The sequence below is a fragment of the Taudactylus pleione genome, unplaced genomic scaffold (assembly GCF_031769625.1).
Source record: "Taudactylus pleione unplaced genomic scaffold, aTauple2 ptg000039l, whole genome shotgun sequence".
NCBI classification, from domain to species: Eukaryota; Metazoa; Chordata; class Amphibia; order Anura; family Myobatrachidae; genus Taudactylus; species Taudactylus pleione.
This window is the reverse complement of record NW_028284441.1, coordinates 10067636-10092548: the sequence shown is the minus strand read 5'-3', so window position 1 is coordinate 10092548 and position 24913 is coordinate 10067636. Positions and strand designations below refer to the sequence as shown.

Below are 24913 nucleotides of genomic sequence, written 5' to 3'. Positions count from 1 at the left end.
AAAAATGTTTGGCCACCGCTATACATGGTGATGTGCACAGCGGCACATTGCCGAGATTTGAATCGCTTTATATTTTATTATTCGTGTTAAAATAGTAAGTGTAATTAGCTAGTCCTCATTTCCTAATCATATTTTTTCAATGCATCTACAGGCCCAGCACATGTTCCCATGATGTCACCAAACGGGTCAATGCCTCCCATATTTGTGCCACCTGGATATGTGTCTCAGGTATTATATGTGCATTTTATTGGAAATATGTAATAGGTTTAATTCCTGTTGTTAATGTTTCAAGAGTCTATGCTATGACTTACAAAGTAAGGAGATACTGTAAGTATCAATTGGGGAACAGGGTAAAAGGAGAAAGTATGGACAGAATTATTCTCGTATTAAAAATGTTTCAAAATTTCTAATAAAAATGAATGTTAAAAAAAAATAAAATAAAAATGCTATAGTATTTATAGGGATGAAGGTATTTATATTAGTCGCTAAAATCACAATAGTTGTTTTAAGTGCCCAATAGTTGTTTTTAGTACTGTCTAGTGTGTACCCGGCATAACAGTCCATGTTTTAAGGATATCCATACTTTAACATTAGTACATACAAAATTAGTACCTCAGTCAAATTGATGAAATCATCTGTGCTCAGCCATGGACTCTTTAAAACCTGAACTATTAGGGTGCCTTGAGGACAAAGTTTGAGAACCACTAAATTTGTTAGAGGAAAGGATAACTTGGTTTATTATTATGCAAGCCATGGATAACAGAAAGGGGTTGGGTACAGGATTCCAGCGGTCGGAATACCGACAGTGGCAGCCCGACTGTAAGAATCACAACAATATTAGGTAAGTATCCTAAACCCTAACCAGCAGCCTAATCCTAAAGCCCCCTCCCCAGTATTCTGACTGCCGGGATGGTGACTATATCCCACAGAAAGTAACTTTATATATATAATATTTGTAAACGTTGCATTTCCGCCCTGTTCTCTGACTAATATATTGTTTGCCTTGTTTTTTAATTTGTAGATTTCTGATGTTGTTCTTATAAAATATTTGAATTGATGTAAAGTTGTATGCCGGACATGTAGAAACAATTCTGCACAGTTATTACTAAGGTTTGCTAGCTACCATCCTCCCCTTAGCCGTCAGTTAGAGCAGAGTGTCAGTGACTCAGAAGCAGTAGCAAATATTGGTCCTTTTCTAGTAAATAGAGCTCGCTGTGTGTGGCTCAGAGGTGTAAATTCTAATAAGGGACCATTCACTTGTGTCGTTAGATTTCCCAAATCAAAGCATTCCTGCAGCCGTGTGATGTAAATTACCGTCACTGAATGGATACTTCTCTTTTATCTCTCCCTGGCTGGGACTCCAACAAGTTTTTGGCATAAATAGCAGCTCCACATCCGTCATTCTTGTTTGGGCCGAGTGGGAAATGCTGTGATAACATTGTGAAGCCAAACCAAATATGGTGCAAGCAATGTATTCAGGGCTGTGAATCAGGAAGAAAACTGTTACTGGACTTACTTTATGTTAACACATGCCAGAAATGCAGTATCCACCTTCCTACTGCTATATCGCTTGTAATTAGTGCTGCCTGTCCCCCCTGGTCAGGACTTATTTGGTAGTCTTTTTTTTGTTTTTGTAATTCGACTGCCCTATAATATTGATTGTACACGTGACCCATCTAATTTAATGATGTCTCATACCACAGGTGGTGGAAGAGAATGGTGTACGCAAAGTGTTGGTCTTACCACATTCGACAGAGTTCCATCCATCAATGCACCCCCCGCCCCCTCATGTGACCCATTTTATGCACCATCACCCCGCCCTGCTCCCTCACCCGCCTCATCCTGTGTACTCACCAGTGCCTGGCACAGGAGAGCTGCCACATCAATTTATACACCAGCATGCACCTCCCCCTCCACATATATTCCAAGAACAAGGTACGTTTTAAGAGAGAGTGTTTTTTACATTTCTTTATCAGTATTGTTTATAAGGTTAGATGTAATGCTGGGTACCCAGCAACAACGGCACGATACATCGCGCCATCCGTACACACCTCGTGACGGTGCCATGTGTATTTTCTTGCTGCATTTAGCAGTATAGCGTTGTTCAGCGCATCATCCCATCTGCTGTGTTCAAATCCGCGTCTGAACGATATATCGCACAATGGATCGCGTAGTGTGTACCCAACTTAAGACGATGGTAATCCATCTCTTGTCCACCAGATGTTAATAGCTTTTGACATATTTAAAGTCTTCGTTCAGTAACCTTTGGTCTTTACTACGGCATCCAGGTAGCTTCAGGATACGACAGAGAAAATATTTGATTTATTATTATTATTATTATTATTATTATTATTATTATTATTTTGATACTTGCCAGCCAGTCATCATTGTAGAGCAGAGTGTCCCAAAATCTACCATTATAGTCCAGGTTTTAAGGATATCCATGCTTGAGAATGGGTGACTTAAAGAGCACCTCAGTCAATCCTAAAGAGCACCTCAGTCAATCCTTAAGACCTGGACTGTAATGGTGGAATTTGGGAACCTCTGTCTTAGAGGAATCTGGAAACTATGAATATGTGTAATTTTTATAGGGAAGAACAAGCTACATACATTTCTGCTATAAAACCATAGGGGGGTATCTAAAACAGACAGGGGTTTAGGCTAAATATTAATATGCTGTTTTACTACCTCAGGCTCTTAATAGGTTGGAGGAAATATCTGTTCATACTTGAAAGTCTGTGAGAGACCATAGTTTGCTACAAAGCCTAGACTGTATATTTGCCAACCATTGTTGGGAGACCTTCAGGAGATCCATTGAGGGGGGAGGCCAGATGGCAGAAGCTGGGGCATGATGCTATGGTTTGCATACAGCAGGGCTCGACAAATTTTGTAAAATCTAGGACCACCACACATGCCCTTTCAGTGCCCCTCAACCTCCCCACATGCAATCAAATCACCACACTTGCATCTTTAATGGTCATCAGATTCTGCAACATGCCCATACCAGCCCTTGTAATAGTGCCCCCCGTAGTAAGCCCCTTGTAAAGTGCCCCCAGTAGTAAGCCCCCTGTAATAGTGCCCACAGTAGTAAGCCCCCTGTAATAGTGCCCCCAGTAGTAAGCCCCCTGTAATAGTGCCCCCAGTAGTAAGCCCCCTGTAATAGTGCCCCCAGTAGTAAGCCCCCTGTAATAGTTCCTCCAGTAGTAAGCCCCCTGTAATAGTGCCTCCAGTAGTAGTGCCCCAGTAGTAAGCCCCTTGTAATAAGCCCCCAGTAGTAAGCCCCATGTAATAAGCCCCCAGTAGTAAGCCCCCTGTAATAGTGCCCCCAGTAGTAAGCCCCCTGTAATAGTGCCCCCAGTAGTAAGCCCCCTGTAATAGTGGCCCCAGTAGCAAGCCCCCGTGTAATAGTGCCCCCTGTAGTAAGCCCCCGTGTAATAGTGCCCCAGTAGTAAGCCCCTTCTAAAAGTGCCCCAGTAGTAAGCCCCCTGTAATAGTGCCCCCAGTAGTAAGCCCCCTGTAATAGTGCCCCCAGTAGTAAGCCCCCTGTAATAGTGCCACCAGTAGTAAGCCCCCGTGTTATAGAGCCCCCAGTAGTAAGCCCCCGTGTAATAGTGCCCCCAGTAGTAGTGCCCCCAGTAATAAGCCCCTTGTAATAGTGCCCCCAGTAATAAGCTCCTTGTAATAGTGCCCCCAGTAATAAGCCCCTTGTAATAGTGCCCCCAGTAGTAAGCCCCCAGTAGTGTGCCCCCAGTAGTAAGCCCCCGTGTAATAGTGCCCCCTGTAATAGTGTCCCCAGTAGTAAGCCCCCTGTGATAGTGCCCCCAGTAGTAAGCCCCTTGTAAAAGTGCCCCCCATAGTAAGCCCCCTGTAATACTGCCCCCAGTAGTAAGCCCCCAGTAGTAAGCCCCCTGTGATAGTGCCCCCAGTAGTAAGCCCCCTGTGATAGTGCACCCACTAGTAAGCCCCCTGTGATAGAGCTGCGCACACACACAAACACACACAAGCACACACACACAGTGCCCGTGGGGGGAGCCGGATGGCGGAGCTCGGGAGTGAGCTCTTCAGCTGCTGCTGCGGGGAGTCGGGCGCCCGCTGGTAAAAGCGGACGCCAGGCAAATTGGGCTTTCCTGCGGCGGGGGTATCCTTGGAAAACATGGTCGCCTGGAGTAAAATCTGTCGAGACCTGGCATACAGTATAGATGATACTACAGTAGAATATTACCTGTATTGTATAGTGGCCACAAGAATGTTCTCAGGATTGTAAATTGGGCTCTGGAATGCTCTGTGTTTTTTATATCCATCACTAGGTTCTGATTCTGAGTTGTACAGAGCAACGTCCGTGTGCACCTTTTGCCAGTTGCACGTCTGCGACTTAATGCAAATGCCGCTACAGGCCCTTCCCTGGTGTACAGCCGTGCGTCTGACTGTGCAAGGACTGAGATGCCCAAATGTTGCTTTATGTGTATATAGATGCTACCATCTGTCGCACCATAGAACCTTGCTCCACCCCCATGCTAGGTGCAGATTGTCCTCCAGAGTATGGCCTGTTACGTGGGCGATTATGTTCATGACTTTGCAACCACTTCAGTGACACTCCCATAACACGGCCATAAGGAGGACGGCCATCTCTGTGCATGTGAATAACCGACCGGGAATGCCCAATACATTATCAAGGCAATTCTGAGTCCGTACGTCTCAATTGCAGTTGCAACTCTGTGTGCACAGACTTTGGACACATGCATGGTGCATGTGCAGAAGAACAAAAATTGCTCAAACGTGTGCGATGTAGACATTACATCAGACTCCGAATCAGGGCCTATACCGAGAGCCAATATTTGTGAGTCTCATGGAAGTTCTGGGAGAGAGGGCAGCTGTGCGCTATTGCTTAGTCCTCTGAATAGTTCTGTTAATAACTGGTATGTTTAAAATAGGGATAAGTACAAATGCAACAAAGAGAGGAGGCAGCTATTGCCATCTATGGGGTCAATCCAATTAGGTACAAATTGCGAGTTGCTATTTTCTCTTGGAATTCGAATAGCCAATTCATATTGCAATCCGATTAGCAACTCGCATTGAATTAGTCAGACTGAATTTGCATCTTTCCATTCGCACCTCCCTGAGGGTGGGAGATGGAAAGGAAAATCTTTATTTTAAGGTTAAAATGTCGAGACACTGTGCTGAACCCCTTGGACACCCCCCTAATGACTAATTAGGCAATTGGAAGTTTCCAATTAGCTTAATTAGTCTAATGACATATCTTTTTGGGGTAAAAAAGAAATTCCTCAAATTACACCAAAATCAACTTTTTTGTTAGTTTAGGCACCCCAAATTTAATTACAATATTTTTTTAATTGAAAAATATATATTTTTTTTATTATCTTGTTTTTTGCAATTTTTCAAGGTGCCATCAAAGTACCCCAAAATCACCTTTTTTCCTATTTTTTTTTATTTTTCATTTAATTTGTTTCAGATTATACAAAAAAGGTTGGTTTTAATCATTTATTTCATTAAAAAAGAAAAAAAAAACACAAATCAGCCATTTTACACCATTGAAAAACCTACACTACCTTCCTAATGCCCACAAACAGCCTTCTATAGGGTCCGGCTAACGAAGTTATCCATTTTTTTGGGGGGGGGTCCAGGGTGGTCTCCCCACTTTTTCATGCACTTCCCTTACATCTCATTTGGCAGTTAATTCGCAACTGTCCGCTGCGAGTAGTGCGAATAGATATTTTTTATTGGATTGGAGAATTCTCGGGAGCGCGCTTCGATGTGAAGTCTGCGAGTTTCAAGAAGCAAACTCGCAATTCGCACCTTGGATTGACTCCTATGTCTCTATCATATCCTATTCCTGGTAGGCTGCTTTCTCATGAATGTTGGTTCAAACCGCAAAATTGCAGCATCCACTGTGTTTAGGTGAAAGGGTGCACATTTCATTTCTTTCTTTCTTTTTATCAGTTGTTACTTTATTTGTCGTCTATTAATATCCTACGTTTTTCCTCCTGAAGAACCACGATCCCACGGGAGGATGAATTTCCTACAGAGAGATGAGCGAAGCATGAAAATGCAGGAACAACTTCGCAAAAGGTTAAAAGATAGACAAATTAGCGCCCACAACAACAACAAACTGCACAGTCCGCCCGCCTCCCCTCACAAAGCACACATTGCTGCCAACTCACATCTACAGAACGGATACTCCAAGGGCCAGCACCTACCGGGGGGACCCATTAAACTGAAGCAGGCCATTCGCAGTCCACCGGCAGAGAATGAATCTGGAGGTATGGGCTGATCTCTATATCTGACAGTGCTCACAACAAATTGGACACTTTATTCTAGAACCTCTACCTACAACAATAACTCAAGGTTCTAATAACTGACTTTAATAATATCACTGTGTCTGGGATTTGTTTGATTTCCAAAGGCAGGCAACTGGTGTATGTGATTGTTACCTTTATTACTTTGTTAGTTTCCTGGCATGTTATTTCTTTGAGAGAGAAGCAGTGGCGTAACTAGGGTATTTGGAGCCCAGGGCAAATTTGGAAATGGAGCGGCCCCCCCCCTATTTGCGCGCTCCGTGAAAAATGGGCGTGGCCACTGAAAAATGGGACGTGTCAACATGACACACACCCCTTTCTTCTCAGTGGGTAAATTTCTTTCCATTTGCACCTTAATGCAGTGCCCCTTATAAAGTCCCCCCCCCCCCTATGCAGTGCCCCTAGTAGTGGTCCCCCTTATGCAGGCCCCGATTAGTTCCCCTTATACAGGCCCCCAGTAGTGGTCCCCCATATGCAGTGCCCCTTACACAGTGCCCCCTGTAGTGGTCCCCCTTATGCAGCCCCCATTAGTTCCCCTTATACAGTGCCCCCAGTAGTGATCCTTCATATGCAGGCCCCCAGTAGTGATCCCCCATATACAGTGCCCCTTATACAGTGCCCCCAGTAGTTGTACCCCTTATGCAGTGCCCCCTGTAGTGGTTCTCCCTTTTCAGTGCCCCCTGTAGTGGACCCCCTGTGCAGTGCCCCCAGTAGTGAGCCCCTTATATAGTGCCCCCAATTGTAGTCCCTCCTATACAGTGCCCTTTATATAGTTCCCCCAGTAGGAGTCCCCCTTGATGCAGTGCCCCCTGTAGTAGTCCCCAGTAGTGGTCCCCCATGATGCAGTTCCAACAGTAGTATTCCCCCCCCCCAGTAGTGGTCCCCCACAATGCAGTGCCCACAGTAGTATCCCCCCCCAGTGGTAGTCCCCAGTAGTGGTCCCCCCCGGAAGCAGTGCCCTCAGTAGTATCCCCCCCAGTAGTATCCCCCCAGTAGTGGTCCCCCCCCCCAGTAGTTGTCCCCAGTAGTGGTCCCCCCCCCACCCCCGAAGCAGTGCCCCCAGTAGTATTCCCCAGTACTGGCCCCCCCCCACCTGAAGCAGTACCCACAGTAGTATCCCCCCCAGTAGTGCCCCCTATAGTAGTCCCCTTCTTTGTAATAGAGCGCCCCCCCACCCCTCTCCCCAAAATACACACTAAAATGAAACAAAAGAAAAATACTTACCTGTATCCACGCTCCTGCTCCCGCCGCCGTCCGCACGACCATCCTCCCGGGCCGGGCCACTCTGCATTATGGGAGAGGCATCATGACGTTTCTTCCTTTACCACTGCAGGAGCCGGACGGAAGCCCGGCTCTTGCAGTGGGCGCGCAGCAGTAAATGAGAGTCTCATTGACTCTCATTGGCTGCTGATTCACACACACATCGCTGCCGCTAGGCAGTGATGTGTGTGCAGCAGCAGCAGCCAATGAGAGTCTGTCTGACTTTCATTGGCTGCTGATAACACACACATCACCGCCAGTGCTGGCGGCGATGTGTGTGTTATGCACAGTCTGAGCCCGCCTGCCACCCTCCTCCTGGCGCTATTGGGCAAGCGCTCAGGGGGAGGGAAGGGGCTCAGCTGTGCAGCACAGGACCGGCGCTGGAAGCCTAGCGCCGGTCCTGTGTAAATGTGTAGCGCTGACCGCACTCACTGCGGTCGGCGCTACACTAGCTAACTAGGGCGGGCCGATACTGTGGCCGGGGGCACCCCCCCACGGCACGCACCCCGCTCGCCCTGCCCTAGTTACGCCACTGGGGAGATGTATCTAACCTTAGCAAGAGATAAAGTGGGGATGTTGTCCATAGCAACCAATCAGTTTGCAACTCATTTTATAGACTGTGCTAGATAGATAGATATCAGCTTACTAGTTGCTATGGGCAATTTCTCCACTTTGTCCCTCGAAAGTTTGATACAGCTCCCCTTTTGTGAGCTACAAAAATAACAGCCTCCCTCAAAGTCATATACATGTGTATATAATATATATATGTATGTAAGTATGTATGTGTTTAGTAAAAATGACAGGAAGGCATGTACAAAGCAGCAAAGTAAAGTTATCTCCAAGTATCTTTTTTTTTTTTTTTTTTCTTTGTTCCAAGATTTGTTTCAACTAAATGACCCTTAATATTACTGCGTGTAAATGGACTTCACTTGGCAACACTAATCCAGGATGTGCAATAGGATACAGCCGCAGATTTTCAAGGATGAATAATTACTCATGTTGTGCAATACTTAGTGTTGCATCATTCCTTTTCTCAGATGGTGGCAAAGTGCATTGACTGATTATGTAAATACAAGTTCATAACAGATTAGAGACTAACATCTGTGCATTCGCCGGTACCCTGACTGTTAAATCAATACCAGTTGGCGGTTTCTTAAAAGCTTCGGTCAAAAATAAATCCACAAAACAATTTTGGCCTGTAGGCCTACTGTGAGTGCACGCTGTTAGAATATACTGCTCTGCTTTGTCTTTGTTAGATGGAGACGGAGAACCAAAAATTCTGCAAGATTTAAACCCCAGCATGGGCAAACCTGTTGTAAGTATGTCCTGAACTATGAGAAATGATGGTCTCCTGGTGGCCGGTGTACTGTGTGGAAAATCATTTGTTATACGGGTTTATGAAAGAGCAGAAAACAGACTATCCCTGGTTTCTTTCACTGTAATTAACAATAAACAGCAAACCTATTCCAGTCCATTGGTAAACTGCATCATTTGCATGGCAGTCGTTTATGATAAGGGCTCATATAAACCAGCCTAATTTAGAGGCATCGATCCTGCATCCTGTCACACAGGGACTTGGGACGTTGCTGCTCTGTGTTGCAGACAGAAACAATCCGGATGGAAAATGGACCAGAGCCTGCAGAGTCAGTCTTTTCTGTTCACTAACCCGTCAGCACGAGCCTTAAATCTCATTAGGGTATTTTCAGCAAAATGTGTTTTTTGGTATTGGAGCCTTTCTGGCCATACTTCTTCTGAAATAATGGCAGCTTCAGAGGTCTCAGCTTCTCTTTGTGCTTTATAAGGGTATTTAAGGACACACAGTTCATTCAAATACCATTACATCATAGTTATTAACAATGCACACTTGAATGATGCTTCCTGAATTACAGATAGCAATGAAATAGCTATTCTCTTAATTTTCATACTCTAATGAAGAATACAATTCTTTCTTTTTTATTTTTTTGTTACATAATTTTTTTTTTTGTCTCAAAATATATAGTCAGGTGCATAAATATTGGGACATTGACAGAATTTTCATATTTTGTCCTCTATTCACCACCACAATGGCTTTGAAATGAAACAAACAAGATGTGCTTTAACTGCAGACCTTTTGATTTAATTTGAGGGTAATTACATCCAAATCAGGTGAACGGTGTAGGAATTACAACGGTTTCTATATGTGCCTCCCACTTTTTAAGGGGCCAAAAGTAATGGGACTATCAACTCAAAAGCTATTTCATGGACAGGTGTGGGCTATTCCCTCGTTATTTCATTATCAATTAAGCAGGTAAAAGGTCTGGAGTTGATTCTAGGTGTGACATTTGCATTTGGAATCAGTTGATGTCGACTCTCAATATGAGATCCAAAGAGCTGTCACTATCAGTGAAGCAAGCCATCATTAGGCTGAAAAATCAAAACAAACCCATCAGAGAGATAGCAAAAACATTAGGTGTGGCCAAATCAACTGTTTGGAACATTCTTAAAAAGAAAGAACGCACCGGAGAGCTCAGCAACACCAAAAGACCCGGAAGACCACGGAAAACAACTGTGGTGGATGACAGAAGAATTATTTCCCTGGTGAAGAAAAACCCCTTCACAACAGTTGGCCAAATCAAGAACACTCTCCAGGAGGTAGGTGTATATGTGTCAAAGTCAACAATTAAGAGAAGACTTCACAAGAGTGAATATACAGGGTTCACCACAAGATGTAAACCATTGGTGAGCCACAAAAACGGGAAGACCAGATTAGAGTTTGCCAAACAACATCTAAAAAAGCCATTACAGTTCTGGAACAACATCCTATGGACGGATGAGACAAAGATCAACTTGTACCAGAGTGATGGGAAGAGAAGAGTATGGAGAAGGAAAGGAACTCATGATCCAAAACATACCACCTCATCAGTGAAGCATGGTGGTGGTAGTGTCATGGCGTGGGCATGTATGGCTGCCAATGGAACTGGTTCCCTTGTTTTTATTGATGATGTGACTGCTGACAAAAGCAGCAGAATGAATTCTGAAGTGTTTTGAGCAATATTATATGCTCTTATTCAGTCAAATGCTTCAGAACTCATTGGATGGCGCTTCACAGTGCAGATGGACAATGACCCGAAGCATACTGCAAAAGCAACCAAAGAGTTTTTTAAGGCTAAAAAGTGGAATGTTATGCAATGGCCATATCAATCCCCTGACCTGAATCCGATTGAGCATGCATTTCACTTGATGAAGACAAACTGAAGGGAAAATGCCCCAAGAACAAGCAGGAACTGAAGACATTTGCAGTAGAGGCCTGGCAGAGCATCACCAGGGATGAAACCCAGCATCTGGTGATGTCTATGCGTTCCAGACTTCAGGCTGTAATTGCCTGCAAAGGATTTGCAACAAAGTATTAAAAGGTGAAAGTTAGATTTAGGATTGTTTAGTTTGTCCCATTACTTTTGGCCCATTAAAAAGTGAGAGGCACATATAGAAACCGTTGTAATTCCTACACCGTTCACCTGATTTGGATGTAATTACCCTCAAATTAAATCTGAAAGTCTACAGTTAAAGCACATCTTGTTTGTTCCATTTCAAAGCCATTGTGGTGGTGAATAGAGGCCAAAATATGAAAATTCTATCAATGTCCCAATATTTATGCACCTGACTGTATTTTCTGTCCAGATTTTATTTTTAGAATGCACGGTCAGCAATAATTTTCCAAAAAGTCAATTGTATATGGAGAGGGGAGACGAACGGGGTGTGAGAAGGGGTGTTCGTAAGTAGGCTAGGTTCAGTAATGGTATTTTCACGTAAATGTGGCTCATACAAACAAGTGCAGCACAAGTCATTGTACACACTGAAGAAGATGACACTTTTAGTAAGCCAATACCGAGACATACACATGTCGAGATTTGTATACAGCTTCGCAAACGTGTGGAAATATGCTATTATTTATGCACATTTTGCTACCTACTCTGCATCAGCCCCTAAGGGTGCAAGTTTTATGGTATATTTTGGCTAAAACATGTAACACATTTTTTTTTTCCCCCTCACTAAGCTACATAATTTGGGTTTTTTTGTTTCTTTTATAATTACTGTTTCATGTTTAGTGGACATATGTAATTGCTGTAGATTTGAGACACATTGGCGCAGTCTTTAATAGATCAGATAGATGCGTCATGTCCTTGTTGCAGGGTGCATACTTTGCACCTGTCTTGAGTAGGTGCATTATTTTTGCTTGTGAAGTGATGTTTTCAAACATTGCATTGATACCAAAATGCAACCACATCTGAAAGTGTTGTGAAAGTTTTTCTGCATGCCCTAACTGTACTCTACTTATACACAAATGTCCCTGCCTCTCAAAATGTAAGGGACCACAATTGTCCTACAGTATGTGTGGCTGAAAATACAGTACATCAACAAATTTTGAGTCAGAAGTATGATTATAACACAAGTGCACCTGCATCCAACTCTAAATGAGCCCCATATTGTTTACAAAAGAGAAAAAGGATTTCATCTGCCAGGCTTGAAAGTTAGACCATTTGCACATTTCCGGTAATTTTTAGAAATAAAGGCCACAATTATGGTTCTAATTCTTACAGATTCTTTCACCTCACTTCCTGGCCAGGCTGATCTGGCTGTACTTAATAGCTAAAGTTAAATATCAAAGTTGATACATTAAGAAATCCAATTTTTTAACATTGACAAACATTTTGTGCTTATTTCTCGACCATGATTTTGCATTAACATTTGCTATACAGTTGAATGCAATCTATTGTTCTTTCTAAACTAATTTCAGACTGTGTCCTTCACTAGACTTTGACCAGTAAGCCTTGCATACATAGGAAAAATTCAATACCCTCAGTGGCAACTTTATATCAGATATCATCTTCTATTACATATATATCTGTATATGTATATATAATGTGTATGTATATACACACACACACGCACATACATACACACTTGTCTTAGCTAAACAAGTCTCCCTGGGCAATAAAAATCCTGTAAAGCAGGAGTTCCCTTTTAAGTCGCACAGTTTCAGATGTTTTTGGAATACATGATTACATTTTATAGTTTTTATTGTCATATTTTACGTAGGTTTCTAGCTTGGCAGCAAGGTCTGCTGTGCTGTCATGGAGTGTACAAGTCGGTTCACAAAATCGAGAAAGCCCCGCAGATGTTTTACCAGGGACGTTCATGTACGAGGTGACGGTATCCAACAGTGGCAAAAATGGGAAATTCAAACCTGCCTACTCGTGAGTAGTAACTGTGTCCGTTGGCTTGTTCATATGTATTAAGGGAATCATTAGCTACTATCAGTTGCTCCTGCACAGAACTCTTCCCCTACCTTGACAGTTCTTAAGACAATTGAAAATTACATGTTCTATTTTTGTGAACAGGTTGTTTTGTATTGAACTTCCTCAACGTCTACAAAATGTACAGATTATTATAAATACATGAATAAACCGATAAGATGGCCAAGCTGAAGTGTGTAGAAAGGGTAGAATAAGGAACCTTATGTAGGGTCTATTCACTATCCGTGAAGAAACGTGCTAGTTAAATGGAAAAGTGCTGGTGGTGGGGTGGGAGTGTGCTTTCCATCTGATGCAAATTACGGGAGGTGTTTGAAGCTGGGAGTTGTCTCTGTTATAATCTGCGCAAAGAATGGCAATTTAGCAGAGGCTTTGCAAATTGTCAATCTGAGTTGTTGGTTGTGTGACCATAGTCTTAGTCACATGACCTATATTAGTGTATATTAGGACTGGTGCTTAGATTCCTAATACAGACCAGTGTGCCCAAATCGACAGACTTCCAGACATAAATAAGTAAAAACCGAGCCATATAAACAGCACAGAATCCAAAACCATGCAACATAATAATAATAATAATATATCATTTATAGATGCTGTATCTGGCTTCGCCTAAACATTTTTTGAACAGGACCATAAACGGGGATAAAATTGTAGGAGCAGGGAGATTAGATTTATTCTGCCCAAAGAAGGGCAGCTGAGAGATAGAGCTGTCAGTGTCACTGTTGTATAGCCATAGTATAACAATGAGTGTCAGTGTATTGAGTAAACAATGATGATTTGTGTTCATAGAGGAGGTGCTACAACATGCACACTGACTGACCTGCGACCAGCAACGGACTACCTTGCACGGTATGTACTCTTTGACTGTTACTAGATATTTATTATATACATGACATAGCAGATCATTCTGTTTTTTAGTCTATATATGTGCCCATCTTACATGATTTTAAATTATAGAGGGCTAACTATATATGTAATCTATGCATAGATTACAATATTTAAAGGAAAAATACAACCTACTTATACAATGTATGTAATATTTTGAGTCTGCAAATATGCAATAAACATATGGCTATACAATATTTGTAAATAAAATGTGTTTGCATACTTAGATTTATAGTACACCTGTCATACTTACATATAGTGGTGGCATCATTTCTGTGATCTGGACAAAACATCTTTTACTGCAGTTAGACCCTCAGTAATACCACTGGTTCACAGTAGTCTACACCATCCAATCAAATTACAGCTGTCATGTTCTACTAGAATTGACCAAATCTAAGCATACTCTGATTGGGTAACAGATTTCACTGTGTTTTTCACAATTATCTGCACCAATTTTTCTAACGAATAAAGGAGGGCAGACAGGTTTATGTTGTACAACCAGAAATATATTTATTTTACAAATCAGAATATGCTATATATCTGGAAGGTTGTCTACATAGACACTATGTAGTTATTGTTTTTACATTATTTTTATAATAATCATAAGCTTGTCATTGCTTTCAGAGTTTCTGCCACATGTCCGCCTTTAGAGGGATCCATTTCTGAATTTGTGAGTTTTACTACGGAAAGCTGTGAGCCGGATTCACCAGCCCCTCCAAAACTTACAAACCGTAGTCGAAATTGCCTGAATCTACAATGGAAGGTAAGTGTACACAGCTTCGGTTCATTCATCACTGTCTGTTTTCCTGATGTTACAAGGCCCAATAAAACATTTCAGGTGTTTTATGAACTGAACCCTTTTTTATTGGAGGTGTTTTAAACTTTGTTTCCCTTTTCATTTAGGCATCCAATGACAATGGCTCTAAAATTAATGGCTACCTTTTGGAATGGGATGAGGTACTGGAAGCTGTTTTATATTTTTCTGTTACCTGACATTGATTGCTTTAAAGAAGGGGATTACTTCAGAAGAGGGGGGTGGTCGCACAACCCCACACCCCCTCCCCTTTCATAATTACTAGGATTCACCCAATAACTTCTATAGTACTGGCCCCCGTATCTCAGTCTCCAAGTGTTTTCATTTTATTATCTGAGCACCAGACACAAGGGAGACAGAAGTTCAAGAGATAATCGATTCCTGTAGTGAAACAAGACTAGAGTGAATACAGGGTTTTGCACAAGATGGATGGCTGATCAATTGCTATTTGTCTTCCATGTTTAGTGCATTTATCCAGCTCCAGCATTTAGCACTCAAAAATGTAGAACCCAGAAACTGGTAGATCACAGCCTGGAAGTCTGATGCCCTCGTTGTCCAATCATCTGCATTCATCACTTCAATTCATAAGTCATCCATACGGTTTCCTAAATGATGCTTGGGGAGCATGTTACAGGAGTAGCTCTAAAGAGGCAAATGTTTTTCCATAGTAGACGTTCTGGGTAAAAGAATAGAACACTGGCAATATTTGAAGTGAATGAAATGGAATATTGCAATTAGATTTGTCATAAATAACACACAATTTTGATTTCTTTATTCTACAAGGGGAAACATGGACCGTTCAAAGAATGCTACTTTGGTCACCTTAAGCAACACAAGTTAACAAAGCTGTCACCATCCACAAAATATGCCTTTAGAATAGCAGCCAAAAATGACATTGGAATGAGGTATGCGTCATTTAATGCGATCTTCTTTCCTTCATTTTACTTCAAGAAGGGAAACATTGGGGGGTAATGTAACAGCCGGTGAGTCTGGCTGATTTGTTAAAGCGGCAATAATTTAAAAAGTAAAACCAACCTGGTTTTTCCTTTTAAATTATTGTTGATTTAAAACATCCCCCAGATTCGCAGGAATCTCGCCGATGCCTGCATCTCGCCGGCTATTACATTTCTCAGTCTGATGTTAAGTTGGACGGAAATCTGGCGGTTGTGCTCCTGTGTTGTGTGCACGGGAAAAATGCATATATTCACAGTTCTATACATTATACGGTGCGTCCGACTCTTCTCCGTATATGCTTGGCGTGATACTCATCATCATCACTATAACGCACTTGCACCAGCCCGTACAGATGTTTCCACAATATGCCATGCAGCGAGAGTGAGCCGCCAGGGGGCCTGCAACTCTGTTTGTCTTTTTCATAAACTGATGTGACAAACTGCTTCAGGATACTGTAGTAATTCATTTGATTTGCGATACTTTTATATCTGTGTGCAATTGAATCTGTATACGAAACACAACGGAACTTGGCGTGGAAACAATCTGTGGCCGCTGCATTGTAACACTTCTTATTCAGACTCAGTCGCACACAGATATAAAAGTGTTGCATATCAAACTAATCCGTGCATTCTCCTGAAGCAGTTTGTCTCATCCATTTATGACCAAGATACACTGCGCACCTGCAGCCATAGTGTATGAGGACACATCTGTACTTTGTGCAAATGATACGCCTGGAAACAGACCTAATTATGCTTATTATTATTATTATTATTATTATTAACAGTTTCTTCTATAGTGCAGCATATTCCGTTGCTTAGGCCCAACTCTTTATAGCTTGTTATTCCATCAATACATCTCTGATCTTTGTGTATGTGAGAGAGTCCCATTACAGCTCAGTTACGCTACTTTAATCATAAGTAGAGATGTCATTGCAATTCATATGACTCTGAATGATCCAGACTTGCGTACACTCAGTTTTGAAGCAGTTACAGTAAAGGAGCGTACACACTAGACGCTATGCTCCCTGAGCGATATAGTCTAGTGTGACCCTGGCAGGGTGTGCTAAATGTCGTTCATGACATTGAGCACACCCACTGAACGATATCATTAACGATATCGTTCAGCGCCGGGCGCTCTCTCCCATTCTCCAACATGCAGCAACCTGACGACATCGTCCGGTTGGCCTGCATGTTTACTCGATGAACGATAATGACGAACGACCCGCGGGGACGCGCGTCGACGTTATCGTTCATCGTTTTGATGTTAAAAATGGGCGATAAAGTGAACGACTGAACGATATAGTTATCGTTCAGTCGTCCACTTTAACCGCCCAGTGTGTAGGCACCTTTACACTCCGCAAACTTAGCATCAGGCAGTTCGTGTTTATCATGTATTCCATGGGGAGAAGTATTGTGCACTAGAAGGTGAAACACCTTAGGGCACACCTTGTTAAACCATTGTTCAGTAGTATAGACAAATACACCAGGACACTGTCTATATCAGGGGTCTTCAAACTTGGCCCTCCAGATGCTGTGGAACTACACATCCCAGCATGCACTGCACATAGTTTTAGCATGCTGTTATATCAAAAAGGTGGCAGTGCATGCTGGGATGTGTAGTTCCACAGCAGCTGGGGGGCCAAGTTTGAAGACCCCTGGTCTGTATACTGAACACTGGACCTCATTCAGAGCCGGACGCTATTTGCACTCGCTCGTTCAGAAAAAAAGGGTGGCTATTCAAATGAACCGTTCGCTCTTTGTGGTCTGTTCACGCCTCTAGGTCTGAACGAGCGAACAAAACATGCGGTCGTTTTTTGGAAAAATACGCCCTCTGGCCGCTCGCATCCTACTTCATGTCCGCTATTTATTTGATTAATCGAGTACATCGACCAGCGTATGAACTGCTCGCTATTCTTGTGGTTGGTTTTTCCTACCGCAATCTTGCGAGCAGTTCTGACTATAAAATAACCCAGTGACGTGGTCAATGACGCTGCTGTATTAATTATGCACACCCTTAAAACGCCCGTTTTGACCTTTTAAGCACGCCTGCGTTCGGATCTCCACTCCCCGTTTTCAAGCACCTTCCCCTGTTACCACCCACATACGCCTCCTCCTGTCACTCAAAATAGCAGGCATTCGCTATTTAGCGAACAAACGATTTTCGGCTGCACTGACTGGTTCGCGCATGCGTATTACGATCCGTACGCATGCGCAGTTGAGCAAACCGCTCGGGACGAACAAGCGGCTGCTTACGAGCGGCTCTGAATCAGGCCCACTATTAGATTATTAAACGATCAAGTCCTGAAGGCTTACTTAGTATTTTGAGCTCATATAGGATCATATTGGATGATTTATCAGTTCTTAAGGACATTTTGTTACCTGTTGGCCGAGATCTGCGTTTGGTATATCACATAGCAAGCTTAATAATTGCATTCATCTCTTCTTCCAGTGGCTTCAGTGAAACGGTGGTCTACTACACTGCCGGGAGTGTGCCACCTGCGCCATCACCACCAAGGCTCAAACAAGCTGGCATCACCTGTCTCTGCTTAGAATGGAGTCCACCAAATGATATGGTCTCCGATGAGACACTAACTTATGTCCTGGAAATGGAGGAGGAAGGTTCGGTGAGTGTCCTATTCCCTGAGTAAAGAATACTTTTTTCTTTTTTTTCTTCTTTCTTTAAATCAAATTGATGGCACGACTAAACTTTAACTAAATGCTGATTCGTGTTATTGTTCATTACAGGGTTACGGTTTTAAACCTAAACAAAACAGTGAAGATCTCACATGCACTTTAAGAAACCTGAGACGAAATACTTCATACAAGTTTAGGGTAATGTTACACTGTATTATTAAACACATAAAAATAATAATGATGAATTTGACTTTGGTTGATTTCCTAAATTTCTAGAGGTGGTAAAGTTGACCGGACACACACTCTTATTGCTGCCAATGTTCATACTGAGCACATATTGGACCCATTCAGACCCGCTCGCAAGCGGGTCGATGGTGAGGCCTTGTGCACGCGCAGCTGCCGCAGTGCGCGTGCACTAGCTCTGGAGCGAGTGACAAATTCACTCACTCCAGGGCTCACTACAAAAGGGGCGGCTGTCGATGTTGATCGACAGCTCGTCCCGTTTTGTAGGCGGGGAGGGGGGGGGGGGTGGCCGGACAAATGGAAGCATTCCTGAAGGAACGCCTGCCGTTTGTAGGCGGCCCTACTGACATCAGCAGTGATGTCAGTAGGTAGCTTCCTGCTCTGTTAGAGCAGGAAGCTGCCTGGGGCTTGCGATAGACGAGACCCGACCCCAAGGGTCTCGTCGCAAGCCGCGATGGTCGCGACCATCACCTAGTCACTCGCTAAAGCTGTGAGTGGCACAGCTTAGTGAGTGGCCAGGAGGCCGCCTTTCAAAAGAAAAGCGGCCGCCCTCATTCAGAGCGAGCACTCGCATTTTGCAAGCAGCTCTGAATGAGGTCCATTGGCCCTTGTGTGGTGACAAAATGATTTGCATGCCTGAGGATTGAAAGTGATTGGGTCGTTTCAGACATGTCTGTACATTAATGGAGCAGATGACAGCTGACTGCGAGCGTTCTTCTGGCAGTCACACTGACAGGCCCCACCCAGTGTTATCCCACAGAATGGCTATGCAGAATGTCTGTCTGCGAACTGCAAATATCTTATTTGTATCTTATTTGCAGTAAATGTAGGTACGAGTTAAGGTCATCTTTAAATGGGGCTCATTACATGCTGTGTTCTACAGACCACATTAATGCTGACTTCTTTTGTTTTCTATTGTCTTATGCGGAGTACAGATGTCTTGCATGTGTTCAGAGTTGTCTAGTGTAGGGTGGTCATGCTTGCAGTGCAGTCATTTCCTGCCCACACATGTGAACATCATGGAAAGAATGCTGAATCTGTATCTGATTAGTATGCTATCTTTTTATTGCCAGTTAAATTGCTATAGAAGGCGGATTAGCAATGTTTAAAGGTACAGTTCTCTTTATCAGAGGCTGACCAATCCCCATGCTTGTCATATATTTCTCAATTTTTGTTTTAACAATATGATACATTGATTACCACTCGCTAATTCCGATAACTGGTTGTCAGGGCTAGAGTCTGTTGTTACTTCCTATGCTGGCCTATGCTACATATTCATTGTTGAGTTTAAGCAGGTCATTAGGGTGTCAGTCACTGCGACCTCTGATCCATTCTTTCTCTCGGGCAGGTCTTCGCAGTGAACAGTGAAGGCAGAAGTAGTCCCAGTGATATTGTAGAATACACAACTTCCCCTGACAAACCTGGACCTCCATGTAAACCAAGTACAAAGGGCAAAATCCATGCACACAATGTAAAAGTCACGTGGGGTAAGTTCGTTACGTTTAGGTTTGTTCTTTGTCTCTTTTATTGTAGTCCTTTAGATGAATTGTTATTTACATAACTATCTCATTGTATTATAGATGCGCCAAAGGACAATGGCGGTTCTGAAATTCTAAAGTATTTCCTTGAAATTACAGAAAACTCAAATGGTGAGCAATTAGAAATTTAATATTTTATTGTCCTTTTATTTGCTATATAATTAAGCTACACTATGGCCAAAAGTATGTGGAGGCACTTTCTAAATAGTCTGGCCATTTCAGCACACCCATTGCTAACAGGTGGATAAAATCAAACTTACAGCCATGTAATCTCAATAGTCGGAATGGGTATGAAGTCCCGTCAGCTAAATAGCCGCCGGTTCATATCCCGACGCCTGAAGGGAGAAGATCCCGACAGGGCAGCTAAGTACCCTAAGTGAGTGCTATTATCAGGTAGCATTAGGGACACCGTTACAGAGACGCCTTGAAGTATTCCGGTGCTTAAACATATATTTACAACTATATGCAGCAAAGATCTCTGGATTTCTATTATCTTGTAGTATTCAAATCTTATTGCTGGTCTTTTGCAACGTGCTGGGGGAACATTTTCAATTTTTTTCTAGATTAAACCCCTTTTTTCACGCACCTGTGAAAGACCATTAAGTCGATCTGAGCAGCCATTACTGTTCAGCGTGAAGTCAGTGGCAAAATGTCATCTCCCCCATCCCTCACACAGCAGTGATCTCTACTAATAGAAATATCATTAACCAAACACCAGAGGGCCCAGAAAAGTAAATAGTTGGTTACCAGTTATTAAATATATTTTTCTGCCCAATAAGTTTTTGTATTTGTTCAACAGGAAACGATAGACCAATCTATGTTTGAAACGGTTTTATTTGATTATTTACTGTCAATGAAACATGATGCACTATTTTCTCTGGTTCTTAGGGAGTAAATGGGATGTTGTGTACAGTGGCTCTTCTAAAGAACACGTCTGTGATCGTCTCATGCCTGGTACTTGCTATAGGTTCAGAGTGTATTGCGCCAACATTGTGGGCTCTAGTCCGGTAAGTGCTGAACCCTTTGTGAATGGTTATCTCTTGTAGCTTCCATTGAAGTGTGAAGGAGAATTCCAACCACAACTGAAAACTTTGGTGGAATTAGCTGAGATTTGATAATTAAGAAAAAATAATCCTTTATCTGCGCTGCCCTGGTCGACTGGTGCCACCGTGCATTCAGGTGCCCCAGGAGATTATCTATCCTGCTCTGGGCATGTTCTTAATTAACTACAAGCAGTGTTGGGAAGGTCCCATGAGCTTCTCATTTGATGTTATGGAGTTCACACATAGTTAATTGCTCCCTTTGTATTGATCGGTTTGCCGTGTGAAATTAAATAACGTGATTAGCACTTCACATTCTTTTTCACTCCATTGACTGTTAGTTTTTTCCCGTTTGCTTCCCTTCTAACATGTCGGTGGCATTTTGATCACATTTTATTAAGGAACTCTAGCTAGAATGCAGATCATTTAATTGAGGAATTGCATATGTTACCATAACCATAATCCTAGTATATTGTCATTCAAAATGTCCTTGCATGCATTGCAGCTGTCTTTTTAATTTGTCAATATAATGCTGTACCAAATGCCTTCACTAATCACGTGAAGATGAGAAACTTTGCTTAAGGCTGGCAATTCATATGGTTATTGCTATGTAATGGTGGTACTCCCAGCAGTTGCTGTCTGCCCTTCTTAAATAAATATCATATATTATTTTGGGGTGAGCGTTTGGGAGTGGGGCCCCCGGATTTGTTCTGGCTGGACCTTTCTCATGGCATCACCACTTAATTCTCATAGAATATTTTTCACTTCTCTATTCGTTTGTATATTATTTAAGTCATTTTAATTCTTTTACATTTCTTTAACACTTATTGATTTATCTTTACACATCTATTCTTTTACACTTCACTATCACCTTTATTCCCCTTTTCGTGTGATGCCCGGGGGATGGTCCTTGGCTGGAATTTTTTAGGGTGCCTTGCTTCTCGGACGTGATCCCCTTAATGTTAGGGACGCTGGTATAGAGGAGCCTTGACGTTGGCCCAGCGCTTATTCATATATTTGCAAATGTATGTAACCAATACCTCTGAATTTCTATTATCATGTAGGATTCGAGTATGTTTGATTTAGCTGCAGTGTGCTGGGGGGCAAATTCCTTTTTTCTAAATAAATATCATGTCAATTCCTCAGCTTCCTTCAATCCGTGGCAATTGGAATGCTCTACCATATGTGTTAAGAAATATTACACTTTTCATTTCTCTCTTTTTATTCTCACTACAGGTTTCTGATGTATTAACAGTCCAGACTGCCGTTATTCCACCAGGTCCTTGTCAAGCCCCTCGTCTTGCTGGCAGAGCCAAACCCAAGGAATTAAGTCTGTTGTGGGGTAAGTTTTAATAATTTGACATTCAAAAGACATATTTATAGTCTCATTCAATCTATGACATAAGTTTTCTCCATAGCGAAACGCGAACAATTTAGGTGCTCCATTTCTGCACAGACCATTCATATGGTGGCTGAGCTATGGTCTGACCTACATAGACATTATTGCTCTTAATATAGTTAGTGAGGCTCATGTATATGCAGTTAGCATCTAAGAATCGCAGTCTTACAGTGCTGAAAGTTGTTATACTGAACGGCTTCCACCCTCAACTGAAAAGTACGTTTTGGTTTGAATTCACAAGTTAAACAATAAAGTAGAACATTGCTTAGCTTTGATATTGCGCTCTCCACCCCAATGTCTGTTTAGGTTCTCAATACCTGGCAGTGCTGTCCTCACTTCCGCCTGACACATTGCCCTGGTTCTATAAGGGCTAGTAGAGCTATCTATGGGCCACTACACACATTGGGTGACTCTCCTCACCCATTCCAATGCATTGTCCATTGACAACAGGTGTCCAGAAGATGGAATGCAACGTCAGGTCCCAAATAATTTTATGTGACGAATTCAGTTGATTTATCGCGGCCGTAAGTAATGGGGGATATTCAATTGTTTATCCTAATAGACGCAAGTGCAGCGGGCACCCATTGCGTATCGTGGGTAAAGTGGCTGAGCCCATGCAAAGTAATGGGCGCACTGCCCAAAAGGTTGTTTGGGCACCTAATAGCCCGACTTTGGGTGGTCTTCTGCTCGCCACATCATGAGGGAGCAGAAATAATGGCCGCCTGTGGCGCTAGCGTCTTTTAGCATAAATGATTGAATCGCTCCCGTCACTTTAGATGAGAGCTGCGGCCAGCGCAATACAATTGAACTGCTCTCCATTTGTTAGTGTTTATCTTATGAGAAATTACATTTTCAGTGGTTTTATTATTATAATCTCTTCTTCATGAGGCACCACGGAAATACGTGGATATGTTGGCCCGATACAGACTCGTTTACAAATATAAACAATAAGAAAGCAGTGCTAAATGTACATAATTAAAAACAACAATTTAATATGATTCACAATTAATATTTGAACAATAATAAAAAAACTCAGTACTGAGAATAATAATTCTTCAAAAGATCATCCCAGGAACATGTCTAAACGTGCAAATGACATTCATAAAGGCATAGAGCTTGAAACCCTGTAGGCACTAGGTATTACAGTATGACCAATTGGACATGCACCGTAGGAAAGTCATATATGGATGGCCAAGTCCAATGTTAATAGAGGTATATTACCAGCCTGTAATCACGATGACGAGGGATAATTGAATTAGGGATGGTCTTCGTAGATGTAATAGTCCAACGCAAAGAGATGTAGCCTTGTGGTGACCAGATGCTGGATAAAGTCACAAAAGTCCCAATTCCAAACTGTGCCCCAGAAGGTAACAGGGTGCTGAGATCCCATGTGAAAAGTGCTAAGTGCCAGGGTATAAACACCAACGCGTTTCACTGCTCAAAGGCAGCTTTTTCAAGGGTTTTTTCGTTTACAAATATACATATTAGACATAATCAAAACGCACAAATTACATCATTACTTAAGGGAGATGGTAGGAGAGAGCGCCCTGCTCATGAGAGCTTACATTTCTGTGGAATTTATCTTTTTAATCACTTTTTCTTATCACACTTTTATATTTTGGTGTTAGTGAGTTTCGTTTGTCGGACAGGTATACTACTAACAGTCTAAAATAGATGATGTAGTCTTTCTTAGTAGGCACATTATGTTCATTTAAAGTCATGCATAGCTTTAGTGAACATGATCATATGTCTGTGTACAGAACCACACACTCTTATGAATATTACCAATGCTTCTTGCTCCCTGTCCTGCCCTTTTTCTAGATCCCCCATGTTTGGATGGTGGCTCAGCAGTAACATGTTACACTGTAGAGATGGCAAAATCTGAGCATGAAGATCGGGGTTCAGTCTACCAAGGCCCTGATGTAGAATGCACAGTGAGCAACCTGTTGCCCGGGCAGGCCTATTGCTTCTGGATAAAAGCTACAAACAGAGCTGGGGTAATTTTTTGGTATAATGTGGTTACACTCCAATTATCCTGGTTTTTTTCCTTCCTGCTCATTTTTCTTTTTTTTTTATTGCCTCTTAGTGTGGACCCTATTCAGATGAATCTGAGTTCTGCACGGCCCCTGGTGCCCCAGAGCGATGCAAAGTGCCGTTGTTGATCTGTAAGAGTGCAAACTGTGTGCTATCAAGCTGGGAGGTGAGTACGGATGAGCTTGGATTATACGTTTCTTCTAGAGATGTGTAATGGTCATGCTCTTGGGTAATGGTTTTTGTCTCACTGCTAGACATGTGCCACAAATATTCTGCATGACCAATAGCATCCTATTCAAAAACAAGATATTTTTCCCTCCTCCAGATGTGCCCACATACATCTTACTTCCTTGCGCGTTAAACTGCTCTTCTAGTCGTGCCGTGGCGTGACACTGTAGCCCCGAGCGTCTTTTTGTGTGACTTTTTACCTCCAAATGCGTTTTTTTCACAAAACGAAACAATTAGGACACACAAGCAGCTTCTGCTGATGAAAACGATTTGCGGCCTA

General features: G+C 42.5%; 1 protein-coding gene across 2 annotated transcripts in view; it reads left to right on the top strand.

Annotated features, from left to right (window-relative positions):
- The window catches only part of LOC148538605 (fibronectin type-III domain-containing protein 3a-like), a 114914-nt gene that overhangs the window by 66196 nt on the left and 23805 nt on the right, over positions 1 to 24913 (top strand). For both annotated transcript variants that reach the window (XM_088453064.1, XM_088453058.1), the window contains exons 4-20: positions 152 to 228; positions 1704 to 1935; positions 6009 to 6278; positions 8831 to 8889; positions 12651 to 12808; positions 13655 to 13714; positions 14375 to 14513; positions 14654 to 14707; positions 15348 to 15469; positions 17967 to 18141; positions 18263 to 18349; positions 19743 to 19881; positions 19975 to 20043; positions 20821 to 20939; positions 22209 to 22314; positions 24193 to 24368; positions 24458 to 24571. In XM_088453064.1, coding sequence (XP_088309190.1) covers positions 152 to 228; positions 1704 to 1935; positions 6009 to 6278; positions 8831 to 8889; positions 12651 to 12808; positions 13655 to 13714; positions 14375 to 14513; positions 14654 to 14707; positions 15348 to 15469; positions 17967 to 18141; positions 18263 to 18349; positions 19743 to 19881; positions 19975 to 20043; positions 20821 to 20939; positions 22209 to 22314; positions 24193 to 24368; positions 24458 to 24571 — 2156 coding nt within the window. The remainder of the gene's footprint in view (positions 1 to 151; positions 229 to 1703; positions 1936 to 6008; positions 6279 to 8830; positions 8890 to 12650; positions 12809 to 13654; positions 13715 to 14374; positions 14514 to 14653; positions 14708 to 15347; positions 15470 to 17966; positions 18142 to 18262; positions 18350 to 19742; positions 19882 to 19974; positions 20044 to 20820; positions 20940 to 22208; positions 22315 to 24192; positions 24369 to 24457; positions 24572 to 24913) is intronic.